Source organism: Varroa destructor, unplaced genomic scaffold, assembly GCF_002443255.2.
Source record: "Varroa destructor unplaced genomic scaffold, Vdes_3.0 BEIS01000005.1, whole genome shotgun sequence".
NCBI lineage: Eukaryota > Metazoa > Arthropoda > Arachnida > Mesostigmata > Varroidae > Varroa > Varroa destructor.
In genome coordinates this window covers 25,928,632-25,951,655 of record NW_019211458.1, presented here as the reverse complement: position 1 = coordinate 25,951,655, position 23,024 = coordinate 25,928,632, and the positions used below count along the sequence as shown (strand labels likewise).

Below are 23,024 nucleotides of genomic sequence, written 5' to 3'. Positions count from 1 at the left end.
TAGCAAATAAGGTCCCATAACAACGTTCCGCTTGTTAAACGTAATGAGAAACTTTTATGCCAGTTAGCTTTTTTAAGGTAAAAAAGTACCATAGGGTTGTGTAGAGTCTGTCAATACTTCAAGTAACTATAAAAGTCAATGAAATAAACTTTTTTCCAAGGAAAGTTTGAGGTGTTGCAGAATCAATTGTTGTTAAGCGCCTAATGTTCGGTTACAAGGTGGGTCGCAAATCTCCCGATAAATTGAACGTTAAACCTATCTGACTTCAGCGAATCGTCCAGCAGTGAAACAAAATACTTAAGTTTTATTTAGTGACACCAAACGCTTTCAATATTATAAAAAAAGGCTAGTCAATATAAGAAACAATGGTAAATACTAGCATAAAACATTAAAAAATATGCACATGTTTATTTATTGGCTTATACGAATACTAATTGCGCTTTTTCTTCCAAATATTCGCTTTTCCTTTATACTCTCACGTTTTGTTTACTTTCGTCTCGAGTTTAAACTCCAAAAATAAGTGTTCTAATTGAAAAAGCGTTTAGACCCAGTATATTTAGTTGTTTTACGGGGATCAAAAAGCTACCGGTGAAGCCCATAATATTTTTTCCATGTACAACGGTAATTGACAAGATTGCTTGGGTCCCTTAGGTTTTCTAAATTCCAGGAGCTAAGGCACCCTATTCATCCGAAGTCGATGAATATCTCAAATGATAAACAATCTACTTATTGATTCGAAGACAACCCGCTGCTTCCTTCTTGATATACTTAAAGAGCTAAAGCCACTGATTGCCTTCTGCTTTTATTTGCCATTAGTAAAAAGTATCTGTGCGACTTCTATGACATAAGACGTGTAACCGAGGCCTTCATGTGACATCGTGACCCCACATACATCAAATCACCTATCCAATAACAAGATTTGAGCAAAAATTTCATGGAAATGCATTTCTGGGTGGCATTTACTAAGTTTGGAGTCCGTATTGTTTTTTTGTCTGTTGTGGATCTTCTGTTGAACTCGGCTGGAACCTGCCTCTGGTACTCCTACAGCCTCATATTCGTTCTCAGTGTTTTGGATTATCAAATTGAGGTGATGCAAAAAGCTTATTTACTGCCTTGTTGACGGGTCGTTCCGCGCAAAGAAATTGGATAACTGGCGGAGACGCTAGGGGTGTTCAATAAGGTACTACCAGATAGATCTATTTCTCGCGTCGTTAGTTGAAAAGCAAAATGTCCTAACCTTTTTCCCAACTGAGTAGAGTTCAGAGACCATAATAGCGCAGCAAATCTATCATAGTTCCTAAAACCATTGCAAGCAAAATTATCATTCATAGCTATGCTTGACGTAAATGCGGCACATCTGCCTCCCTTCTTAAATAATTGTATATAACTATATGCTACACGGTGCTTGTTTTATGTGCCAAACACCCACTTATGTAATAAAAGTGACTTAAATTAATTTGAGTTGAATTCATTTAACTGTTTTTTTGTTAAAGTCCGATATAGAGGCTGTTTTTCGTCATGGCTGCAATGTTGTTTACGTTCACCTTAGAACAAATCTCTTTCACCAATACACAGGATTGCGATGATATCAACAAACGAAATCCAGTTTAATAATATTTGTCTAAAAAATGGCTGTAGACAGTATCAAATCAGTAGTTCAAAAAATTGGACCTCAGTTCCGTTTTCCTTGAGAGTTCACACACACTTTTAAACTGTTTAATGTGATTCTTTTTACCATAGCGTACGGCGCCTATATCTTTCGAATAAATTTGGTAGGCTATTTATCGTAGTAGACATGCATTCATTCGCTACTTCTGATACGAGAAAAAAAAGTTTACTCTTCTGAAACTAAATAACAAACTCGTTAGGCGAAACGGGATGCAAACTTTTCGAAATTTAAGCGAGGATAGGCCGTTACCTAGTCTATTTGTGTTGGGTGAAGCGTCAACGAAATTTGAAATTTCATTTTTTGCCCACAATCAGCCGTCGACGTTATCGCCAGCTTTCATGTGGCCTCATGGATCAGAGATAGATAGTTTCTATAAGGCGAAAGGGAAAAATCTAAATAGGGTTTAACACTGAAAAGCTTAAAAATGTATCAAAAGGGACTTTGCAAGTCATCAACACGCCTGGATCTTTTTATACAAACATTAAGGGTCTTTTCATAAAAGAACGTGTCAGCCACCAATCACGTCGTCTTGCTAAGCTCGAAGGTAAGTTTTTTTTTTTTAGAGATGTTACGTTTTTTGTACTTTTTGAATTTTCGGCGTTTTTGGTAATCATTTGGTTTTTTCGCCTGTTATTCAGTCAAAGTGAACCTCGTTAGAATTTTTGTCAAATGGAACGTATTCAAAACACACTACAGAGAGTTGACATCTCGCTTGATTCAGGTTACTATTGAAAGAGTTTGTTCTGAATAACAGAAGGAATATTTAGAGGATGATTAATGGGTTGTGTTAATTCCCGATTGAAACTGGCTAATGGTAATTATACTAAATTATCAACAGCCACGTGGAAAAAAGAATACCTCTTTCTGTTTAGATACAGTCTTAAAAATAATTTCGAGTTTAAATGTCGCACCCCATATAACGTAAAGCATTGGGGAACCAAGTCGGCAAATTGACAAAAGGCGGTTAACAGACAAAAGCGGGTAACTGAAATACACCTAGTACGATTGAGCTAGACAATGTCTCATTGTTGTCGGCGGTGGCGGCCGGTGTCTGCGAATATAATAAACCGCTGAACCGAAGCTGCCTGTGGTTAGCGGAACTAGAGAAGACGCTGTGTGCCCGCCTTCACTTGACGTGACATGCCCCGCGGGCGTCATCCAACGAGGATATTTATCGCTCACGCACACAGATTGCCACAGCCTTTCAGCTAACAGCAGCCGCTAAACGGTACCACGCACATCAATGAACCACACGGACGATAAACTCGAGACGACGACGACGTCGCAGCAATGTGGTCGCGGTCTGCTGTCTGGCACCGTCATGGGATCAGAAAGCAGCTTAGGGATGCTATAACACCGGAAGAGCGACAGAGCCAAGCCACTTGTGATGCCTTCCACTGACCGATCGTTTGATTCGACCAATGAATGAAAATGACAACAACGAGGATAACGGAGAAGAAGCCACCAGCGCCCACTCCTACCAGCGCTGCTTCCGTTTTCAATTAGCTGCCACGTTTTAAGTGATAGAACTGGACACATACGGCGGAGAGGACGATTTAAGGGCGGAGGTGGAAAAGAGCGGATGCTTTTTAACGAAACGCGAAAGGTCGCCGCATAGAGATTTCTTTTGTCGCACACATGCAGACGAAGACAGATTTGCTCTTTCTGAGGGATAATGGGCAGATGATGAATAGCGGATATCGCCGATAATTGGCATAGCCAAGTGGCGCATTTAAGCAGTCGGGCAGGGAGGGCGTAGATTCTAGCTGGTTTGGCGTAAACAAACAGCGGATTGGAAATGGCAGAGTTTAAGCTAAAACAGACAGATCCAACTTCATAGTTTGTGCGAAGAACATATATATGCGTATGATTGTATAGAGGTAGAGGAATATAAAATGGCTGTTTGACAGGCTGTACCCCGCTACGAGCTGTCCTGACGGGGCTTGGTCAGGTAATCACTTCTAAGGTGTCGGTTCCTGTTTATGGTTGAAGGCAGCGGTTGCCGTAACCGCGCATTATTCGCGCAACTCTTTTCCGTGAATGGCTCGAATCGTAGCGGATAAATCGCCTTCAACTATGCGAATAAAGTGTTTGAGAGTGCTTGCTTCCTTAATAATGGGGTCAATTAAAGGTCCAGGCTAGACACGTGGACGGTATATTCAACTTCAACTTCGAACTGTTTCGGTTAAAAGTGCGCGCGGTTTGTAGTTACGCTGCCTCAAAACAGAATGCACGCTAACAGTATGGGATTGCATTGAGTAAGCTAAAGTTGGACCGATCGTCATTTAATGGTTAGGCTTAGTCGTTTTCACAAGCTCTACACTATCTCTGTGAAAAAAACAAAAGCCAACATATCAGGTCCCACATGTTATTCGGATATTCATTACATGTGGCCAATACAGAGACCGTCATCATCTCTTAGTGTTTACATTGTATGTTTCGTTAACTTGTCTTTTAAAATTGAGACAAACTATTCGTATCCGCCTTTAAGGCACCTCATATATATCAATTGTTTAGCGTAACATACATGATACATCGCCTTGTTCATTATTGGCGTTTCTCACACAGGCCCGTTTTGCTGCCTCTACACCGAGTACAGTTACCCAACGAAATTGTACCACGAATCCCGTTCGGGGGATTCTTGTACGCGGAACACGGTTGCCCTTCGTTTAATCTTAATGATAAATAAGCCACAAAGCACAAGTCAGAACGGTCCGCCAGCATTAAAAGTCAAATCCCTTGCCAAGTATTTTCCTCCATTTCCTGATATCAGATCTTCTTTTTTTTTTTTTCTCTTTGTCTCCAGAGTCTCTGTAATAAAGCATCGCAAAACGATATGTAGCTTAAGTCACCCTGTTCGTACTTCACGCAGGGCTCGCGAATGATATCACACAACAGCAATCACCGTCTCCAATTGCGCAACTGCATTCATAACAGTATCGACACGGTGCACTGACAATGAACTTCATCACAATTTGTACGACAGGAGCGAATCGCCGCTGGCGGGGTGCAAAACAGGCCCCAGCTGCCGTGTTGTCTCTGGGTGGTGCACACGGTTTCCCGCGATTTTCGGCTACTCGCGGATGATGCCGCGCAATGATCTTGGTATGCCCACAGGAGAGAGATGGCACACAAGCAATTCTTCTGGAACGCTGCCCCTAGCTGTTGCTGGGCGTGCTTATTTATTGAGATCCATAAAGTTTTATGACAGCATGTTGCAGGACGAAACAGAGCGCACTTCTACTGTTTAACTGAAGTGACCAAATGGCAGCAGCAACTGCCGCGGTGATAGTGGATGCTTGCCAAATCAACCAATGCTACTTTGATACGATTAGCCCCTTGAGAAACGTTGACCGTGACAGCGGCAGGGCGAAGCGGTATGTGAGAAGGCTATACTGTGGAAACGAGAAGAAACCAAGGTTTCATGTATGACCTGTTCTATATGCGCGTATATTGTGGCAGTGAAGTGACGCCATGAACTGGGGGTCGTGTATCTGATCATGGCATGACTTATTGGTTCGCGTCTTAATATCGATGGTGCGTCATTGTTTAGTTTTTACGAAATATGCACGGCGAACGCAAGGAAAATATACCTGTAACATCGCACTTCTAGAAGCTAAGAAAATGCCTTTGCTTCTTTTCAGACGCATTGTTGGATTTAAGGTCATTTAATACGCGTCTAGTTCGTAGACTCTCGAACGTAACTGTTATTAGTAATGGTCAGGAGATCAATGACATGAGAACCGTAGGGAGATTTGTCTGTATAGTGCAAAAAACCGCACCGAAATAAGAATTAACTACATAAACAGTACAACTGTATACGGTAGAGAATATACACATTTGTTGTGCAGAATTTGCATGTTATACTTAGTGCTGATCCAACCTGGAAAATTCTTCCAGATAAACCACAAGATTTATTCTGATTTTGAGCGCATAAAGAGAACAACTCAAAACGCTGTGAGATTTCTAATTATCAATCTCCTCCTAAGCTTATCTCTAATAACTTAATCTGAAGATCATTAATGGCGTTGTATACTACAAGATCTCAAATCATTGTCATTGGCAAAGTCTGTTACTAAATAAATTGTGCTCCCTATAAAATACCATTAGCAGAATCGAAAAACGGTGTTTGCTGGTAGAAACTAGATCGTTGCTCGGTCTAAACCAAGTTTCCTGTATGCATTCGTGTATCGATATGGCGGATCGAACCCCGTGGACTAACTCCAGATTAACCACACTGATGGACCTATCCGTGTGCCTCGATAGGGGTTGCTTCGTGAGCCCTAGTATTCGTAGCTGGGCGCAATACAACTCCAGTTTTACCACGCTATGGCTTTTGCCCTACATAGGTAACTCGATTGCAGAAATTACAGCGTAGATTAGGCATCGAAATCACACTTATGGCGTCCGGAGTTCGATCCTCAACTGCATTTTAGTGATTTTGATAAGAATTGAAGTTACTTTGACTTACGCCCTTACGTTTGATTAGCGTTAATATAGCTGTTACATTCCTTTATTTTGTATATTTATTATTTTAGCGATACACTCAAAATAAATTCTAGCTATGTTACACACGCTTCTTTGAAGTTCGGTGCTGAGAGGTTTCAGGTCATATAAGAAAGAATGAATTAATTGTATTTCAGTATCTTTCTATAATCTTTTGGGTAAAAGATTAGTTACATCATAATACTAGACTTCGTCGCTATGAAATGTATACTATGCCAAGCAAATCGTACTAAGATCCAAAAACATTTTATAAGTAAATGAATTTTCGATTTCTAATGTACAAAAACCAAGCTATACTACCATCACGAGATAGAAAGGATATTATTATTTTATTAACTGGACTCTGCATTCGTTACAGAGGCGAGCTCATAAACAAAAGTAGTCATTACCAAAGTTTCCTACATAATGACCACCATTATGACATTATTGAATATGTTTCGTGCGTTTTTGTGTTTTGCGTATTTTCGTTTGCCGCATTTTCAAAAAAAGGTTTGCTGCACCAAGCTTTATAGAGGAAATTTCTCACTGTTGTGTATTCAAGGTCAGCAATCGCTGCTGATACACATCCAGGACTTGCTTTAGCATCTTCGTTCACAGTGGCCCGGTCTACCTATCACCTGCGAAATACGTCTATCTCAATTCTATTCGCAGCCCAATAAGGTGGCAAACATGGCATATTGGTCAATAAGGAAGAGCTTACTGATTAGCCAACTGCACTGAGGCATCGTTCTGCTGTACTACCATGGGACAGTCGTGTGGCAAGGCACGTTTCTGTGGCTAGAGATTTCTAGGTTCGGGTCTATATGAAAGTGCAGGGAATAGAAGAGCGAAGAGGTGCAATAAAATCCGCCCCACCAGACTACAGATAAGCCTTATTCAACTGATGTTATTCGTCCAATACAGATACGTTATGCTGAAGTCGCATATGCATGATTCGGTGCGTAGTCGTTGAGTGGAACAGATATCCTAATCTGATGGTGGTTTCCTACATTCGATACTAATGGTAGCAATACTGAATAAAGCAATACAGGGACGTGTAAAAGATAGTTGTAAAACCTATAAACTTTGCAAGTAACGATCGTTTTTATGAAGAAACAAGATTATGAAAAGGCGAGTGCAGCTGTCACTGCTGAAGGCTTTTACGTGGACGTGCGATACTAAGCGAGGGGTGACTTAAGGACTTACTATAGACTTTGTTTATTTGTGCCTTTCGAAGTCGATTTCCACAATTAATATGCGATGTATCAGGGTAAATATAAGTAATCTTGCTTGATTTAAACAAAGCTTCAAATGTTTATTTGTCAAACGAGAATAAACCAAAAAAACATTATGATTCTACTGATCTTTTCAACGCGTACAGCAAGTAACGACGATCTTTTTTCGCAACGATATCAAGCGTGTATTTTATTGTTAGGAGAAATGTGTCAAGTTAAAGCCCAGTTTCCACTATAATAGTCGTATAACTTCATCCTGTGCCATAAATCATTATTTTCCAGAAAAGCTCATATGAATAACTACGGCATATGAAATGCTTCAACTCAATGAAAAAAAATCATTTCCCACACGTCATGAGACATGCATCTACCACGCACATCATCTATAAAAATAGTCATACGATTTAAAAATAATATACTGACTAAACGAGACATAACAGAGCCCAGAAACTTGTTCAGTAGCTAACCCGAAAGAGCAAAAACGATACTTATATACGTATACACACGGACGGACTAAGTAGTATCGTCGTCCTCCAGCCAGAACAATCAATCGACTCGTACGTTTAATTCTCGATTCTTCATATCGATAAGTATTCTATTTTGTTTTGTCTCGTACCAATCTTATTCGCTATGCACCTTAACCACGATCATAGGGTGAAACGCTCTCATTAACGCACCTTTAATCATTTCTCAAGAAAATGCTTTACAGTCCACTCCGGCTTCAACCGTGGAACTGGTTTAGGTGACGTTATGGGTTGTTGGCAAGGGCGCCGTAGTAGGTGTCTCTCTTGTAGGCGGCTGTTGTTGTCCGGCATTGTTCGAGGTACTTGACGTTGCCGGCATAACCTGCCGTAAATTTGCTTGCAAATTGTATTAGCGTAAAGATCAGACTTCCTTCCTTCCAGCAAGTTCGTTAGGCTGCAGTGCCTCAATGTTGCGTTGCAGCTTGATCGGAATAGCTTTCTTCGTCATATTCACCGTAGTTTTGATCGTAAACGGAAGAGGAGTACCGAAGTAAGACAGGCTCTCGACCCTTTGACGTATTTACAGACAACAGCTCGGTGATGATTCAAATAGTTCGCTTCATTAAGCCGTTTGCCTACAAACGGCCTAAGGCGGTTTTCAAGTGATGAATAATACCGTGTCCTAAATATCTTTGGAGCAATCAGGCAATGAAACAGCTCGTTGTCTGTGGCGATAGTATTAACAGCCCCGTATCGACGATGAATTCGGAAGCAACCAGCGTTGCTTTTTACAGGTAGATTTTACTACTCTTCATGTCCTGCTTCTGTTCGGGTAAATTCTGAACCCGAACGGCTGCAGTAATCCATGGCCATTAGAGCGCAGAGGTGCGTTGAACTTGGGTCACGCAACCAGCTCATAAAATAAAGTATGGATATATCAAACAGCCCCTTGGAGAGGTTCAGAACATTGTAGGAAGCCAATGATCATTATCGGATTGGCCGGTGATCCCTTGGCTGACAAGGCACTTGCACGAAGCTCCCAAGTCTTAGCCCAAATCTCCGTCTTCCAAAAAACCGAGCCTGCAGCTGCTGAGCGATCTACGCCAGGCCCGAATGCCCCTGGTGATAGATAGCGAGCATCCCGTTTCCTAGATCTACCGGATACAACCTTTATACTTTTATTATTTTATTTTATTACGGATACTTTTAGTTTGCTGCGGCAGACCGGGCTGTTTTTGAGTATAAATTAGTCGACTTTCCTTTTGCCTTGAAGTAACCAAGCCAGCGAGGCAGCGCTGGACCGAGGCGGCGCTGGACCGAGGCAGCGGCTTCGCGTTACAGGTTACGATCCCATTTCAGTACTTAATTTCAATGCCACATTCTAATAGCTAGAGGGTTCATGAAACTAGCTTAACATAGAAGTCACTTTTGTTTTTCTAATAAGCGTGTTGTTGCCCATAAGTACCGCTATCGAGCACGCATTCAAATGTGATTAGTTTTCTTGACGGCTCAAAGTACAACTAGGCGTCGAGGCATAGATGAATAATACCATGTGAATTTTTGTTTAGTACTACGCCGCCTGGCATATGCTGTTACCCTTTCTTCGCCTATCCGTACTAGGTAAGGCAAGCGCTGAAACTGATGCAAATTGCGTCAGTCTGCACTGCTGTCTTCAACAACTCCTACGGGTGCCGTAATAGGCTGCTACAGGTGGATCTTTTTCACCCACCGGAAGTTTTTTGTTGAAAGGGATGTGTTGTCTTCAAGAGTTTATTTAACTGATAAACTAAACGAAATCGTCAACTAAACCCCCGGAGCACGCTACCGAATCCAAGAACTTTCTAAGTAATCAATCCGTCGACAAAAGCCCTATGAACTCTATCGTGTCTATATTTTTTGAGTCTGGGAAGATACCTTGCCAAAAAAACAAAAGTCCTGAGTCGACAGAAGCTCCTGCGTTGTAATCGAGCACTTCCATGTGTCAAAATAAAGTATGGTCAAGCTTAGTGAAGACAGTACTCATCAGAGGTGAATTAGGTGTTCTGTGACGTCTTATGGAGTGATAAATATGCTCACAGGAGGCAAGTTAAATACCCCATCTACCTACGTAAAGGAATCCGGGAAGACGACAATAGTTATAACCCGTCTCGTCTACTTAGTAAAGATCTTTTGCGCTTCAGCTTTCTAAGAAGAGCAAGTTCGATGCAGTGCCGTAGACTACCTTCTGTTAATTAAAGGGAATTTTTTGCCTACCATTAGGACAGGGCCGTCTTACGACTACGTCACAGGTTGAGTCGTTTGTGACAGTGAGGAAACATCGTGGGCATATAATCTTTCCATTAATCCGATCGACCTCCGCACGGCCATGGGCGTATGCTGGGCATCCACGAGCTACTATGCCTCTTGCGTAGCACACGTCCGGATAAAGGCACGAGCTTTCAATAGAAGAACCGTCCAGATAGCGCTACTTCGAAACCTGTGTTGATGATAATTTGCGCCCGGCTCAGATGGCTAATGTTAACTTCAGTTTCGAATTCCAACGATGATGTAGCTGATTACCAGGGCTCTCATGTGAATCGAATAAACCCATATACGTTGAATCTAGGGGCATCGGGCATATACACGCCTCATATTTTGAAGCATTGAAAAAACTTGGTTTGGCTTTTGTGATCTATGAGGTGGCTCCTATGGCCTATTATGAGCCCAGGCGTACCGTCTTAATACGCCCGTGACCAATTATCCTACTTATTGCCCCTGTTGCCGTCATGCGATTTGCGAATTAGACGGATTCCGCTATTCTTTTGTGCGTTCTTTTGTAACCAACCTAAATATAAATGGAGCTTCACTTCGGTGAGAACGCTCCCCCTCTAGGAGAAAGCACTAGAGCGTTTTGTCCTAAAAGGGTTCATGACCTTGATCTGCATGTCAGAGCAAACGCGACCGACTTTCTAGAGATAAGTAATTCCCAACGGAGCAGGACTTGCTCCAGAGAGTATTTGCAATTCACAGCATATAGTTTTCTGCAACCTACAGCTTGGGTCTAGTCGTCGGTTGTCTTAGATATATGAAGCTGCACTATCTTGGGTTACATTGCCAACACCCCATTGGTGTCAGAGGAACCTACGTTTGGCTCTGTAGGCAGAAACCTGAATGAGCCTTGGAAGGCTCGAGGATTGCAATCAATTTTGAAGGTGGTGTGCCTTTGCGGCTGTCGCGACAAGCTTTCAGACCAGATGTCCACCCTACTTCGCGGACGGTAGATTATTCGAATCACCTGGCTTGTCTATAAATCATCCATGCCTAACGGCTTAGGCACCGGACGTAAAAATCGAAACATTTATTTACCTTGGGATTATGCACGAGGCTTTGAGGTAATTCATCACTAGTGCAAAGAAAACCGCGAGCCTTGTTTACTTATCTAGAGAATGTGCTTGCCTGAGGCCCTGGAATATTGATGCAGGACAGATCTCTGATCTAAGGCTTGTATGTCCTTTTGCGTCTGAAATATACCCTCTCGCTTTTAGTCTTCTCGCTTTTAATCTTTCGAAAACGGCCACGTCAAATTTAATGAGAGCGAAGCCAGAATTACTTTGCCCTTACCTAAGTTTCTCTTCGTTTACAGACTCTCACGTATTCCACTTATTACGAAAAGCCAGACGCTATTGATGGGCTGTTTATTAAAAGTGTTGTCGATATCTCGTTTTGCACTCTAGCATGCCTGATTGTCGTACGACTAACCTTTGTCATTAGCGGTGAAATCGCATACACGGCGCCATCCACTCTTACGTCTATCTACATTTTGGTTATACTGGCCTACTGTTAGCGAAGACCTGCTTTGGGTAGCAACTGAATATACAGTGCTTTAGGCTTTTGTAAGTTAATGCACTAGGTTTACGCAGGACAAGATATTGAGAAAGTATTAGTCGCTTCTCGCTCTGATTGTTAGGTGGGTCCAATTGGTGGAGTCTAAATGTCGCCTCCTAATGGCGCAGTGGTAATGCGATTGACTATTTGAGACGTGCAGATGTCGACTCATTTCATTTCGTGCTGAAAACAGCCAGCCGCCTGAAGTGATGCCTGAGTAAAATAGAACACCACGTAGGACTCAAAACATTTAATGGACTCTGCTGACTTTATGCAAGGAAGTAAACAATTATCGTCCATTAGGACCATACTTTTGAATCGGCATCACGCCTACCAACATATTGTATTATCTTTGAAACAACCTACTAATTTTTTTCAGAATGTTTGCCTTTCAACTTCTAAGCCACTGGAGGCGTTTTTATTAGGTAACCATATGGTAACATATAGGGTCTTATATGTAATAGTATTAAATGCGTGTACCGAATTGATGGATTCATGTGTGTCACGCTTTAAATAATTTTATACCGTATGTCAGACTTACAGTGTAATATAATCTGAATGTGTATATATTTTCGAATTAAATTGGATTGCTTATATGTAGCTTGGATGGTAGCGTGAGCCTGCAACCCAACGTGAAGTATTGAAGTCATAATAAAAATAAATTAGAAAAAAAATATATATATATAAAGAGAAGTCCTTTCGTTGTTAAGTTGCTCTCTCGACCTGCTGGCCCTCACTAGTTAGTTTTGTGAAGCTATAACAGAGTTTGTATAATGCTTAGCCGCGTGGGAGCTATGTAGCTTGTTTAATAAATCAACATATGATATTAAATTTTGGACTCGCGTACGGAAGTTTTCCCTGGGGACTTTTAGCAGTGTTGGTCAGTGAAGTAGCAGATGGAAGTTTTTAACAATCTAGCTGCAAACCGCCTGATTCAGTAATAGGAGTGACTGCCCTCTATAATTTCGCGGACGTTGAGGCTTATAAAATCGCACGTGTAAGCTCTAAATGCATTTCTATAAAAGCTTCTATTGTATCTTTAAAATAGTTTTGATATTTTTTCTAAGCAAAAATGTTCGCGCATTTTTTGGAATGATTCTATGATGAAGCTCAAATACATATGTGACAAATGAAACTTGCTTCAGAAAAAGACTGATCAACGTGTCTACTTCTCAATTATGCTACATATACCGCGATTATAGTTTAGTTTATATATATATGTTGAAGTTCATCTATATATGTTCAACATATATATATATATATATATATATATATATATATATATATATATATATATATATATATATGTTGAAGATCTTATTGATCAAGCCCTATAGTTGTCCGATCATAGGGTTTAACTTTTTTTTCTGTGATTTATTGTCAATCAGTCTTCGTAACAGACAAGTAATGGTATTAGCTGATAAAATTATTAGATCCACTTTTTGAATAACATGTGTGATAGTAACGCAGTGGATAAGAAGCTATATAAGTGTTTAGTAATTAAAGTCAAACTAACTTGTGATGGGTGGTCCATTTGTTCATTTATGGCAGGAGGATCATTCTAACCGATTTATAAAATAAATCAAAAATCATCTTTCGCTTCAAAATACATTACTTGAAACACTGTACCGACATGGCAAACAATGAATGTGCAGTCCCAGTGGAAATTCAATTTCTGTCTTTTGTAAATGAGTTATAGAATTTTGATGAATAGTGCCTTCGGTTCCATAGCGAACCGCTGCCCGATTTTCTCTGGCCACTCAAAAGGTCCATTCAAGTATTGGTAGAATGTACATACGCTTGACTACAATAGCACAGCCTACGCTGCACTCTACGTGAACAAGTAGCAAGTAATCGAAGTAAAAGGACAAATGCGTAAATTTCATGTAAATTTCTGCAACGATAGGCGGTTATATTGTCCGTACATAGCATGTGGACCTCTGCTTATTCGCAGCGTACTAACGTTTAGCTAGCAATTGACTGCAGGTTTTTTTTATTGTGAAACACGAACCCATTGCTTTGCCTGGTCGCTGCCAGGTTCTAGTCTAAGTCTTCGGCGAACCGATCTCCTGCGCATGAAAATGTCACAGCAACGGTGGTTGTTTTCATACATGTCACGTCCGTGTACAACGGTTTGTTGGGACTCCCAAAGGTTCTGAAATATCACTCCACAGGCAAACAGTATGAAAAATTACATTCAGATATCCTTGAACCCACGACAATGTCCGTGTCACCCTGATCTCTACTCGCTCTTTTTATGTCTCATTCGGCTTCTGCTGCGAGCTCAAAAAAGACCAAGTGGTCCCAAACAAAGAAAGTACTACATGCGTTCATGCCAATACTTCTCGCCAGATAACCGCACATCTATAAAGATCTCACTTGTGGAGAAAATATCCTTTGTAAGCAACGTTCCAATCAACATTAACAATATTATTATATAATATATATTATATAAAACAATATTATATAAAAAAAAATATATAAAAAAAGCAATCACTTGAATCGATTCCACGAGTAAACTGCCAACCATTTGATCGGCAATGCAATCTAAAATAAAATTCTAGTTTTAACTTAGCTACCTATGCGTCTGAAAGCTCGAATAAAATTCCACTCACCATACGTGCAGTGCATAGGCGTTAGAAGACTATACTATCCCGGTTCGAAACTTTTTCGTTTCGTAGTGAAAGTCAGCCGTTTGGAGCAATACTTCATTTGAAAAAAGAACTGAACATAAACTTAAAACATTATCTTATATAAGTATAAGGTGAAAACCGACTACTAATTCAACGTGCGACTACACAATATGCGAAATTCCTGTTCCCTCAGCTAATTATCAACCTCATAAAGGCAAGTCACTGGCTGGCATATCGTTAGCATTGTAGTAATTCATGTTTTCTCGAAATAAATGGGTGGTTCGGCAATGTTGTACGATGGGCTGTATTATTTCACCTGTCGATAGCTGCGAAATGGTTGCGCCATCGTTCTTTCTTTAACTACCCGCTCGAAGGTCACAAGATATGAGCATAAAACTTGGCATGACGAAAGTAATCGATGTGCACTGTAATATGAAGCCAACTTCTACTAGAGCAATTGTATGAAAAATTAGTAAAGGTAGGTATGTAAAGTTTAAAATTAAATCTCTTATTTAGTGTTTAGGAATTCAGAATATGTATGAGATTCCGCGGGCAGTACTCAACGAGAAGATCGTATTTGACGATCAGAACGATGAATCTGACAGGTGTTAGAAATATTTATTGTATCAAGCACAAGTTTATCAAATAAAGGATCTGCATTATGCCGTGCTACTAGACCATTAAGAATTTAGACAGAAGAGGCCTGGAATGAAGAATAAGAATCAATCATATAAAAAAAATGATTATGTTATATATAAACGCTGTCGACCGATTTTTGCGTATAAACGAACATGAGTTAACAAAAGTGATGACTTAATTCTATCGTAGGTAACAAGAATCGTGGTATGTGCAGTTATTATTGGTAAGAATTCATTGCGACAGCTAGATATAAATAACAGAGGGCTCGTGGTGATACAGTGGTATAACAAATTTAAGAGAATTTTAGAAGAAATTTAAGAAATCGTTCGTTTGAAAGAGCTTAATTCTGGATGTAATGCTTGTTTGGACCTTGTTGCCAAGTAAACAGCATTGGAGATGCCTTTTGCATGCACAAGCCACTTCTTTCAAATCATCTTTGGAGTCACCTATCTTCACATAACATGGCTGGTTATATGTTATATATAAACATTTCTCTATAGAAACAACTACTACGCCTGCAAGTCATAGAGAGGTTACACGAAAGTGTACAAACATTATTTCTAAATATAATAAAATTGGCATGACTGTGCTGCTTTTACTACGTTATAACCATTTCAGGGCAAACAGTGTGGACAAAAAGAATAAAGATTTTTTATCTATATGTTTTTTTACTTACGAAACTCACTATGGAACGTTTTTGTTAGCTTACTTACAATTTTTAAAAGTTTATGTTTGGGAATATAGCAGATGTAATTTAAACTTAGAAAGTGTATCTTTGTGTTCCAATTTCAAGTATCTCTTGGCACCTTCATTCTTGAGTACCTTAATCATGTGGGTATCGACAATCCAGCAGCAAATAATTTAGTTTTCGGAAGTGCGTCTTTGAAGTTTCGGTCTTCTTTTTTTAAATAAAAGTAAAATCGTCTGCTTTTCTAAACTCTCGGTTGCATGGTATATGTGCTTAAGCTATCTTGAAATCAATGCACACCAATGTCCGCTCACGCTTTCTTTACATTTCCTCAACATATCACTATTTGTTTCTAGCGTATGTTTTAATTACTTGATTTTTCTGTCGTCGAAAAACAATTTCGGTTGGCTGTCTGTACTTCGAATTGAGCATCACCTGAACAAATCTAAAGGCTGCTTCGAATGGCACAATATGAGAGAAAACGGATATCTCCAAGTAAGATCTGCAGGTTTTCAAGGATTTGCTAAGGTTTAACAGTGTTTTATTTTGCTGGTTAACGTGGGGGAAATAAAAGTACGTAGTAAAAATCCGTGTTTTTGATATACCAGCCAGATCCCTCCAAACCTGTAGGGCTAGAAAAAAGGACAAAATGGAAAAAAGGCGAACTTGACTTCGAGGAAGATAAGAAGTAGTACACGACTTTTGCGTATAAACGAACATGAGTTAACAAAAGTGATGACTTAATTCTATCGTAGGTAACAAGAATCGTGGTATGTGCAGTTATTATTGGTAAGAATTCATTGCGACAGCTAGATATAAATAACAGAGGGCTCGTGGTGATACAGTGGTATAACAAATTTAAGAGAATTTTAGAAGAAATTTAAGAAATCGTTCGTTTGAAAGAGCTTAATTCTGGATGTAATGCTTGTTTGGACCTTGTTGCCAAGTAAACAGCATTGGAGATGCCTTTTGCATGCACAAGCCACTTCTTTCAAATCATCTTTGGAGTCACCTATCTTCACATAACATGGCTGGTTATATGTTATATATAAACATTTCTCTATAGAAACAACTACTACGCCTGCAAGTCATAGAGAGGTTACACGAAAGTGTACAAACATTATTTCTAAATATAATAAAATTGGCATGACTGTGCTGCTTTTACTACGTTATAACCATTTCAGGGCAAACAGTGTGGACAAAAAGAATAAAGATTTTTTATCTATATGTTTTTTTACTTACGAAACTCACTATGGAACGTTTTTGTTAGCTTACTTACAATTTTTAAAAGTTTATGTTTGGGAATATAGCAGATGTAATTTAAACTTAGAAAGTGTATCTTTGTGTTCCAATTTCAAGTATCTCTTGGCACCTTCATTCTTGAGTACCTTAATCATGTGGGTATCGACAATCCAGCAGCAAATAATTTAGTTTTCGGAAGTGCGTCTTTGAAGTTTCGGTCTTCTTTTTTTAAATAAAAGTAAAATCGTCTGCTTTTCTAAACTCTCGGTTGCATGGTATATGTGCTTAAGCTATCTTGAAATCAATGCACACCAATGTCCGCTCACGCTTTCTTTACATTTCCTCAACATATCACTATTTGTTTCTAGCGTATGTTTTAATTACTTGATTTTTCTGTCGTCGAAAAACAATTTCGGTTGGCTGTCTGTACTTCGAATTGAGCATCACCTGAACAAATCTAAAGGCTGCTTCGAATGGCACAATATGAGAGAAAACGGATATCTCCAAGTAAGATCTGCAGGTTTTCAAGGATTTGCTAAGGTTTAACAGTGTTTTATTTTGCTGGTTAACGTGGGGGAAATAAAAGTACGTAGTAAAAATCCGTGTTTTTGATATACCAGCCAGATCCCTCCAAACCTGTAGGGCTAGAAAAAAGGACAAAATGGAAAAAAGGCGAACTTGACTTCGAGGAAGATAAGAAGTAGTACACGACTTAGTTGCTAACATACTAACGCCCATTCTTGATTTTATAAAATGATTCCGCTACCAATTAACGTTCGCAATCTCATCCAAAATATAGATCGACGTTGATACAGAAAAACGCGGTTGGTTATGCGCAACAGCACAGACAAGATAAAGACGACAATGGATTTTAAAATTATACTCTCTATAAATTATACTCTGAACATAAACTTTAATCTGTGTTACATACAGGTTATTATTATTATTATTTTATTATTATTCGACCATATATAAATTAAATACGCAAAATTTCGAGGGCGCACTTGATTTTCGGACGAATGACTAAAAACACCTTCTCTTGGATAGAAAAAACTGCAATAACTTAAAAATCCTTCGAAGAGATATCTATACTGATTAGTGGTTGAATTTTCATCTGATTTGTGTATTTAAGATGCATTTATATAATTTAGAAATATATCATGTAATCAAAAAAAAAAAAGTGTCGCATGCCTAGTTACTATGTGCTAGTCATCTAGAAAAAGGATCACTTATATACATAAACAGAATTGTGTTATATAATTTAGTGTTTACATATATACAGGAACGCTATTTATAAATCATGTAATCGCATATGAAGAATATTTATAATGAATTGTTTGGTTGGCACATGAGTCATTCAATTATATTAGGGATGAGTTTTTAGCCAATGTAATTGCACCGGCTTCTCGCGTCCACCCCATTTACACGTTACAGTTTTGCAGAATATCAAATTAGTATTCCTCACATATCAATAAGAAACTTGACCTACGTATTCACAGATATAATCAAAGTCTAATTTATACACTTTCTTGTCGTGAACGAATTGAACATAGGCGACGCATGCTTTTTTGTCCCGCTCCACGATATGTCCCACTTGACCTTTGTATTTTCCCGCCACGACCATGACAGGGACAGTGGCTTGTACCGTCGATCTTGGTAGAACTGTCTCTAACATGTCCATGTGCACATCCTCCAGGAGCCGACCGTTGTCAGTTCGACAGAAGCACACATCGCGGCTGACCACGTCTTCGATAACCACTTTTTCGTTAGCAAACCGTCCATCCTTCCAATTATCATCGACGACTCTCACACGTAATTGTGATTGGAGCCAGTAACCGATAAATGGCCGTTTATTGTCCACCTTAGTTTTCTTACTTTTTTTGCCATTCTCGCCATGCCCCATTCTCGACCTATCATCTTGAAATCCTGCAGTTAGATCAATCGTTTCCGATTGTCGGCTTCCTTGATAGCCTTCATGCTTTCGCTTATAGTCATCATAGCGGTCTCTGTTCAGACATTTTCCAAAGTCGTTGTATTCCTGCTTGCCTACAGCAATAACTAGAGCTTCATTACAAGCAACCTTGTCCTTTGTTAATGCTAAACTGATATAAACTCTGGCAGCATCTTCGTCGATGCCTAGGACCTACACACGAACAAGTTGAAAAACAACAATAAGCAACAAGAAAAATACATTTTCTATCTAGCCTTTGTGGCTACACAATGACTACTACTGCGCAGAATGATTTGAATTATCAGAATTGCTGGTCTTATAACATGATGCGAACCTTTGGCTACACACAATACAATCGTTCTTTATATTACCCACCTACATCTCTATACACCAAAATCTCTAATGTAACAACACCAACTTCTATATTCGTAGCAGAGGTGCTCATATATCACTTACCTGTCCATATTTTCCTTTGTATGTCCCTTCGATAATTTTAACAAAAGCGCCGCTTTTCACAATGAGTTTCTCTTTCTGGTTACCCTTTTTTTTATTTTCATACTCTTGCTGTTCTTGGGCACTTCTAAGTAGCTGCTCCGCACCCAGTCCCAAACCTTTCGGGCGGATCTTTACTTCAATTGGTTGTACAGCCACTGAAGATCTGAATACGCGTAGGATTTATATAAGTATTATGCTATAACATATAAAGAAATATGTTTTGTCACTTACATTTGCTGTCTGATTTGCTTACTAGCCGAGGTGAATGAAGGAAAATGTATAAGAAAAGTACGTTACGTTCTACACCGAAAATCAGTAGCAAAAAGTCCTGTATCGACGTCAGAAAACAAAAATTCAACAAAAATTATATAAAGAATATATTTTTCATATATCATATAACGCCAGAGGATTGTGAAGTTGTAATGATTTACAACCTCACAGTCCGCTGATCTTACATGATACAACAAAATCAACAACAAATATACTGAAAGCTAAAAGGCAGCGAAATGATTACCTTCCATCGTGGCCTCCTTTGGATTTCTTACCCATGCCACGTAAAAGAGCCATCCCAAACTCTTCGATAGGCATTTCTTCATATGAGGGGTCGATTGGATTTTCAAGCGAAGTATCCGGCTGATTTTCAGCATGATCAGAAATAACCGAACTGGCCTATAAAGAAGGAGAATCAAACAAATATCTTTCATTATTTACGTAGTAGTGTAAAAACAAATGAACAGACAAAAACGATAGGGTAGGCAAGCTGTATAATCACATATAGCAACCTGACACATAATTGTCAATCAAACACTAACAAAGAAACGAGGAAACGACATCAGGTTGTTAAATGCCGTGAGCCCTTCCTGCAATAACTGTTTATCCGAGGAAATCATTCAAATTCAAATCTTTTTACGTTCCACTTTTTGTTTTTTTTCTAGATATGTGATAGATATGAATTTTAGCTCGACATTATGAATAATCAGGATTAGTCGTTTACTAACTTTGCTGACGGTTTCCGGCGTCACATCTTCATTATTTAACAGCTCTTCCTTTATTTCTTGCTTAACTTCCCGATCTATATACGCACCATATTTAAGCCGATTTTTTCTCTGAATTAAACTTTCGTTTACCAATGCTGGAACTATGAGTTCTTTCTTTTTTTCAATTTTTCGCGTACCTTTAATTCGGTTGCCAGTAACTGCAACGACAAGGATAATATGTAAAAAAATACAAACTGAACGTTGTTTCGAGATAGGTAAGCTACACGCGTAATATCATCTAAAATACGATTCAACACATTGTTCAAGTTAAACAATTCAAAATTTTTTTACAAATATTTTTTTACAGATAAAGCATTCACTGAGATAAACCGCTAAAAACGGTACTCATTTACTCTAAACCTTTTGAATGATATGTATTTTCAGAATTGAACATTTTTAAGTGAGAAGAAATGGCACCTGCTCAATTGTATCTAATAAAATTACACATATAAAATTTACTGTATGCCCATTTATCGTATTTAGGTATCAAGCTCTTCAAAACGACCACCAATTAGATATGATTTTTTATATATACACCTTGACATGCAATAGAGGAGCGTTCTCTATTCAGTCAAATAACACCGGACGTGCTTGTTATAGAAATAATGGTATCATCAAATAGCACCTGTAAATCAATTGCTATACTACCTTCCGTAACATAATCTGTCTCTTCCTTAACTTCCGTATCATGTTGCACCAAATCCTTGTTAAATGCTGATTTTTTTCCAGAACCTCTTATATTTAAAGAAATCTTTTTCGGAGCCGCACTACAACCTTCCATTTTGATAACAAATTTCTCATCGGAAGCATTGGTTCAGCTCCGGTCCTCTTTTAGCGATGTCAACAATAACCAGCCGCTCAGGATTTAGCTATAGAAGGTGCTCACATTCGTGAACCACTGCCGATTAAACTTATAAAGTGACATAGTTTTCTGTAATAGAACTTTTATTGCTGTGACTGTTAAAGAGAGTTTATTTCATGTGAACTCATGGCTGCTCTCCGTAAAGGTGGCTCGTTGTTGGGGTACTGGAAAACTAAGTTAAAAGAAACGTATTTTGGTATTAATACTCCAAAACCTCCGTTCGACTTCGCTGTTCAAGTGGGCGATCCTGTTTTACGACAAAAGGCGGATGAAGTTAAGGCTGAGGTCTTTATTGCTCTGCATTTTAGTTTGTATTAAAGAATGCTTGGCCAAAGAGCTTGATGGGTAGCAGATGTTTGCCACGATTGACTATGGTCGATCGTTGATTAGCTTTGCTGATCTGTTTGTTTAAGTGTACTTACCTATGAAGGTGTATTCGCCTTGGATGTAAGAACTGATGAAATTAATAGAACAGTTCCAAGCATAGCAACTTTGGGAATAGCTTACATGGCGATATACAAATACCTTTAACTCTTCTGTATATGAATAACAAAGCAGCAATGATTACCGGTATAGTGAATTATCTTAAGTCCTTTTGTTCGAGCTGTTGATGATACTTAAAAGAATACGCAAAATATATTTGATAATGTTGTACACATAACTTCACACATCATAATCAAATAGCATTTTATTTTGTTCATAACTATGTCAATAAACCTGTACATTATCTAGTCAAAATCAGTACAATATACAACAAAAAATTATTATTTGTTATATAAGGGTTTGCTTTAACCAGGACATCAAGTCACCGGAGATCCAGGAGTTAATCTCAAAGTTAGTTTCGATCATGCAGCGTAACCGCGCCTACGGCATGGCCGCTCCTCAGGTAAACCAAAATATTCTTAACGTACAAACCTGAAAAAACTAAGTATGCAAAGAAAGGCATTATGCATCTACTTAAGAAAAAAGAAAATGTTTTTGTGAGGCCAATGAGAATAAAGTCACAAGAACACTTACTGAGCAGATACGTGAGTAGCTATGTCGGAAACTAAAAGCTCTCCTCTAACCTGAGTTTTAGCATCTATTGGTGATACTAGCTTACTAAACGCTATACAATATTAAAATATTTGACCATTCGGTTTACCATTAGAATTTACGATTCAATGATATTTACCGTTCGATACTGTTCGACATTAATGAAATGAGATACTAAGTGATCCACCCATGTGTTTTGCAGATAGGAGTCCCTCTTCAAGTATTCGTGACAGAGCTTCGTCCCAAAGAAGTTGCAGCTTTCACAGACGAAGACAGGGATTCGCAAAGTATCTTTGCTTGGAGTCGCAAAGTAAGTACATATCTTTAAAATCAATCAAAGTTCTGAGCCATTATATATAAGTGTTTCACGTCTTACGTCAGGTGCTGCTGTTAAGCATTGCTTTAGACAACTGGTTTCTTACATTACAAAACGAAACATGTGGTCACTTTCTGTTTGCAAGTTAAACGACTTCACGTATTCTTAAATCTGGACAAAGACGTTACTGTTACATCATGACAAAGACTTCTTTCATAGAAACTGTAGTTCTGATATAAGACCGTACTTCTCTCAAAAACAGTGCATTTACTAAATGTGTTATATAAAACACACAATTATATCACACATTTTGGAATACACACAAATACAGGTTCTCTAGATATAGACTTTATTACCTTTTAAATAGAACGAAAATAATTAAAAAATAAATAAAAAAAATATATATATA

General features: G+C 38.8%; 2 protein-coding genes across 3 annotated transcripts in view; one reads left to right on the top strand and one right to left on the bottom strand.

The window, feature by feature from the left end:
• Nucleotides 1-15,982: 15,982 nt before the first annotated feature.
• Nucleotides 15,983-21,211, bottom strand: LOC111250757 (G-patch domain and KOW motifs-containing protein-like). Its single transcript, XM_022806452.2, has 5 exons — nt 21,051-21,211; nt 20,364-20,560; nt 19,880-20,034; nt 19,327-19,528; nt 15,983-19,062 (listed from the first exon to the last, which is right to left on the bottom strand). Exons 1-5 carry the CDS (start codon nt 21,181-21,183, stop codon nt 18,388-18,390), a joined length of 1,362 nt encoding a protein of 453 aa, XP_022662187.1. The 5' UTR covers nt 21,184-21,211; the 3' UTR covers nt 15,983-18,387.
• Nucleotides 21,212-21,247: 36 nt separating this feature from the next.
• The window catches only part of LOC111250758 (peptide deformylase, mitochondrial-like), a 3,027-nt gene continuing 1,250 nt past the window's right edge, over nt 21,248-23,024 (top strand). Inside the window, exons 1-3 of one of the 2 annotated variants that reach the window (XM_022806453.2) lie at nt 21,248-21,549; nt 22,061-22,150; nt 22,502-22,609. In XM_022806453.2, coding sequence (XP_022662188.1) covers nt 21,391-21,549; nt 22,061-22,150; nt 22,502-22,609 — 357 coding nt within the window. In that variant the 5' untranslated portion in view covers nt 21,248-21,390. Of the gene's footprint in view, nt 21,550-22,044; nt 22,151-22,501; nt 22,610-23,024 lie in introns of both variants that reach the window. The other variant, XM_022806455.2, reaches the window with a different exon arrangement.

Bases quoted from the DNA above. Each gene is read 5' to 3' on its own strand.
- LOC111250757 (XM_022806452.2), bottom strand. From the start codon at position 21,183: ATGGAAGGTTGTAGTGCGGCTCCGAAAAAGATTTCTTTAAATATAAGA. The intron at 20,561-21,050 runs GTAGTATAGCAA...TTGTCGTTGCAG, and splicing joins GACAGATTATGTTACGGAAG to TTACTGGCAACCGAATTAAA. The intron at 19,529-19,879 runs GTAATCATTTCG...ACGCGTATTCAG, and splicing joins AAAGGAGGCCACGATGGAAG to ATCTTCAGTGGCTGTACAAC.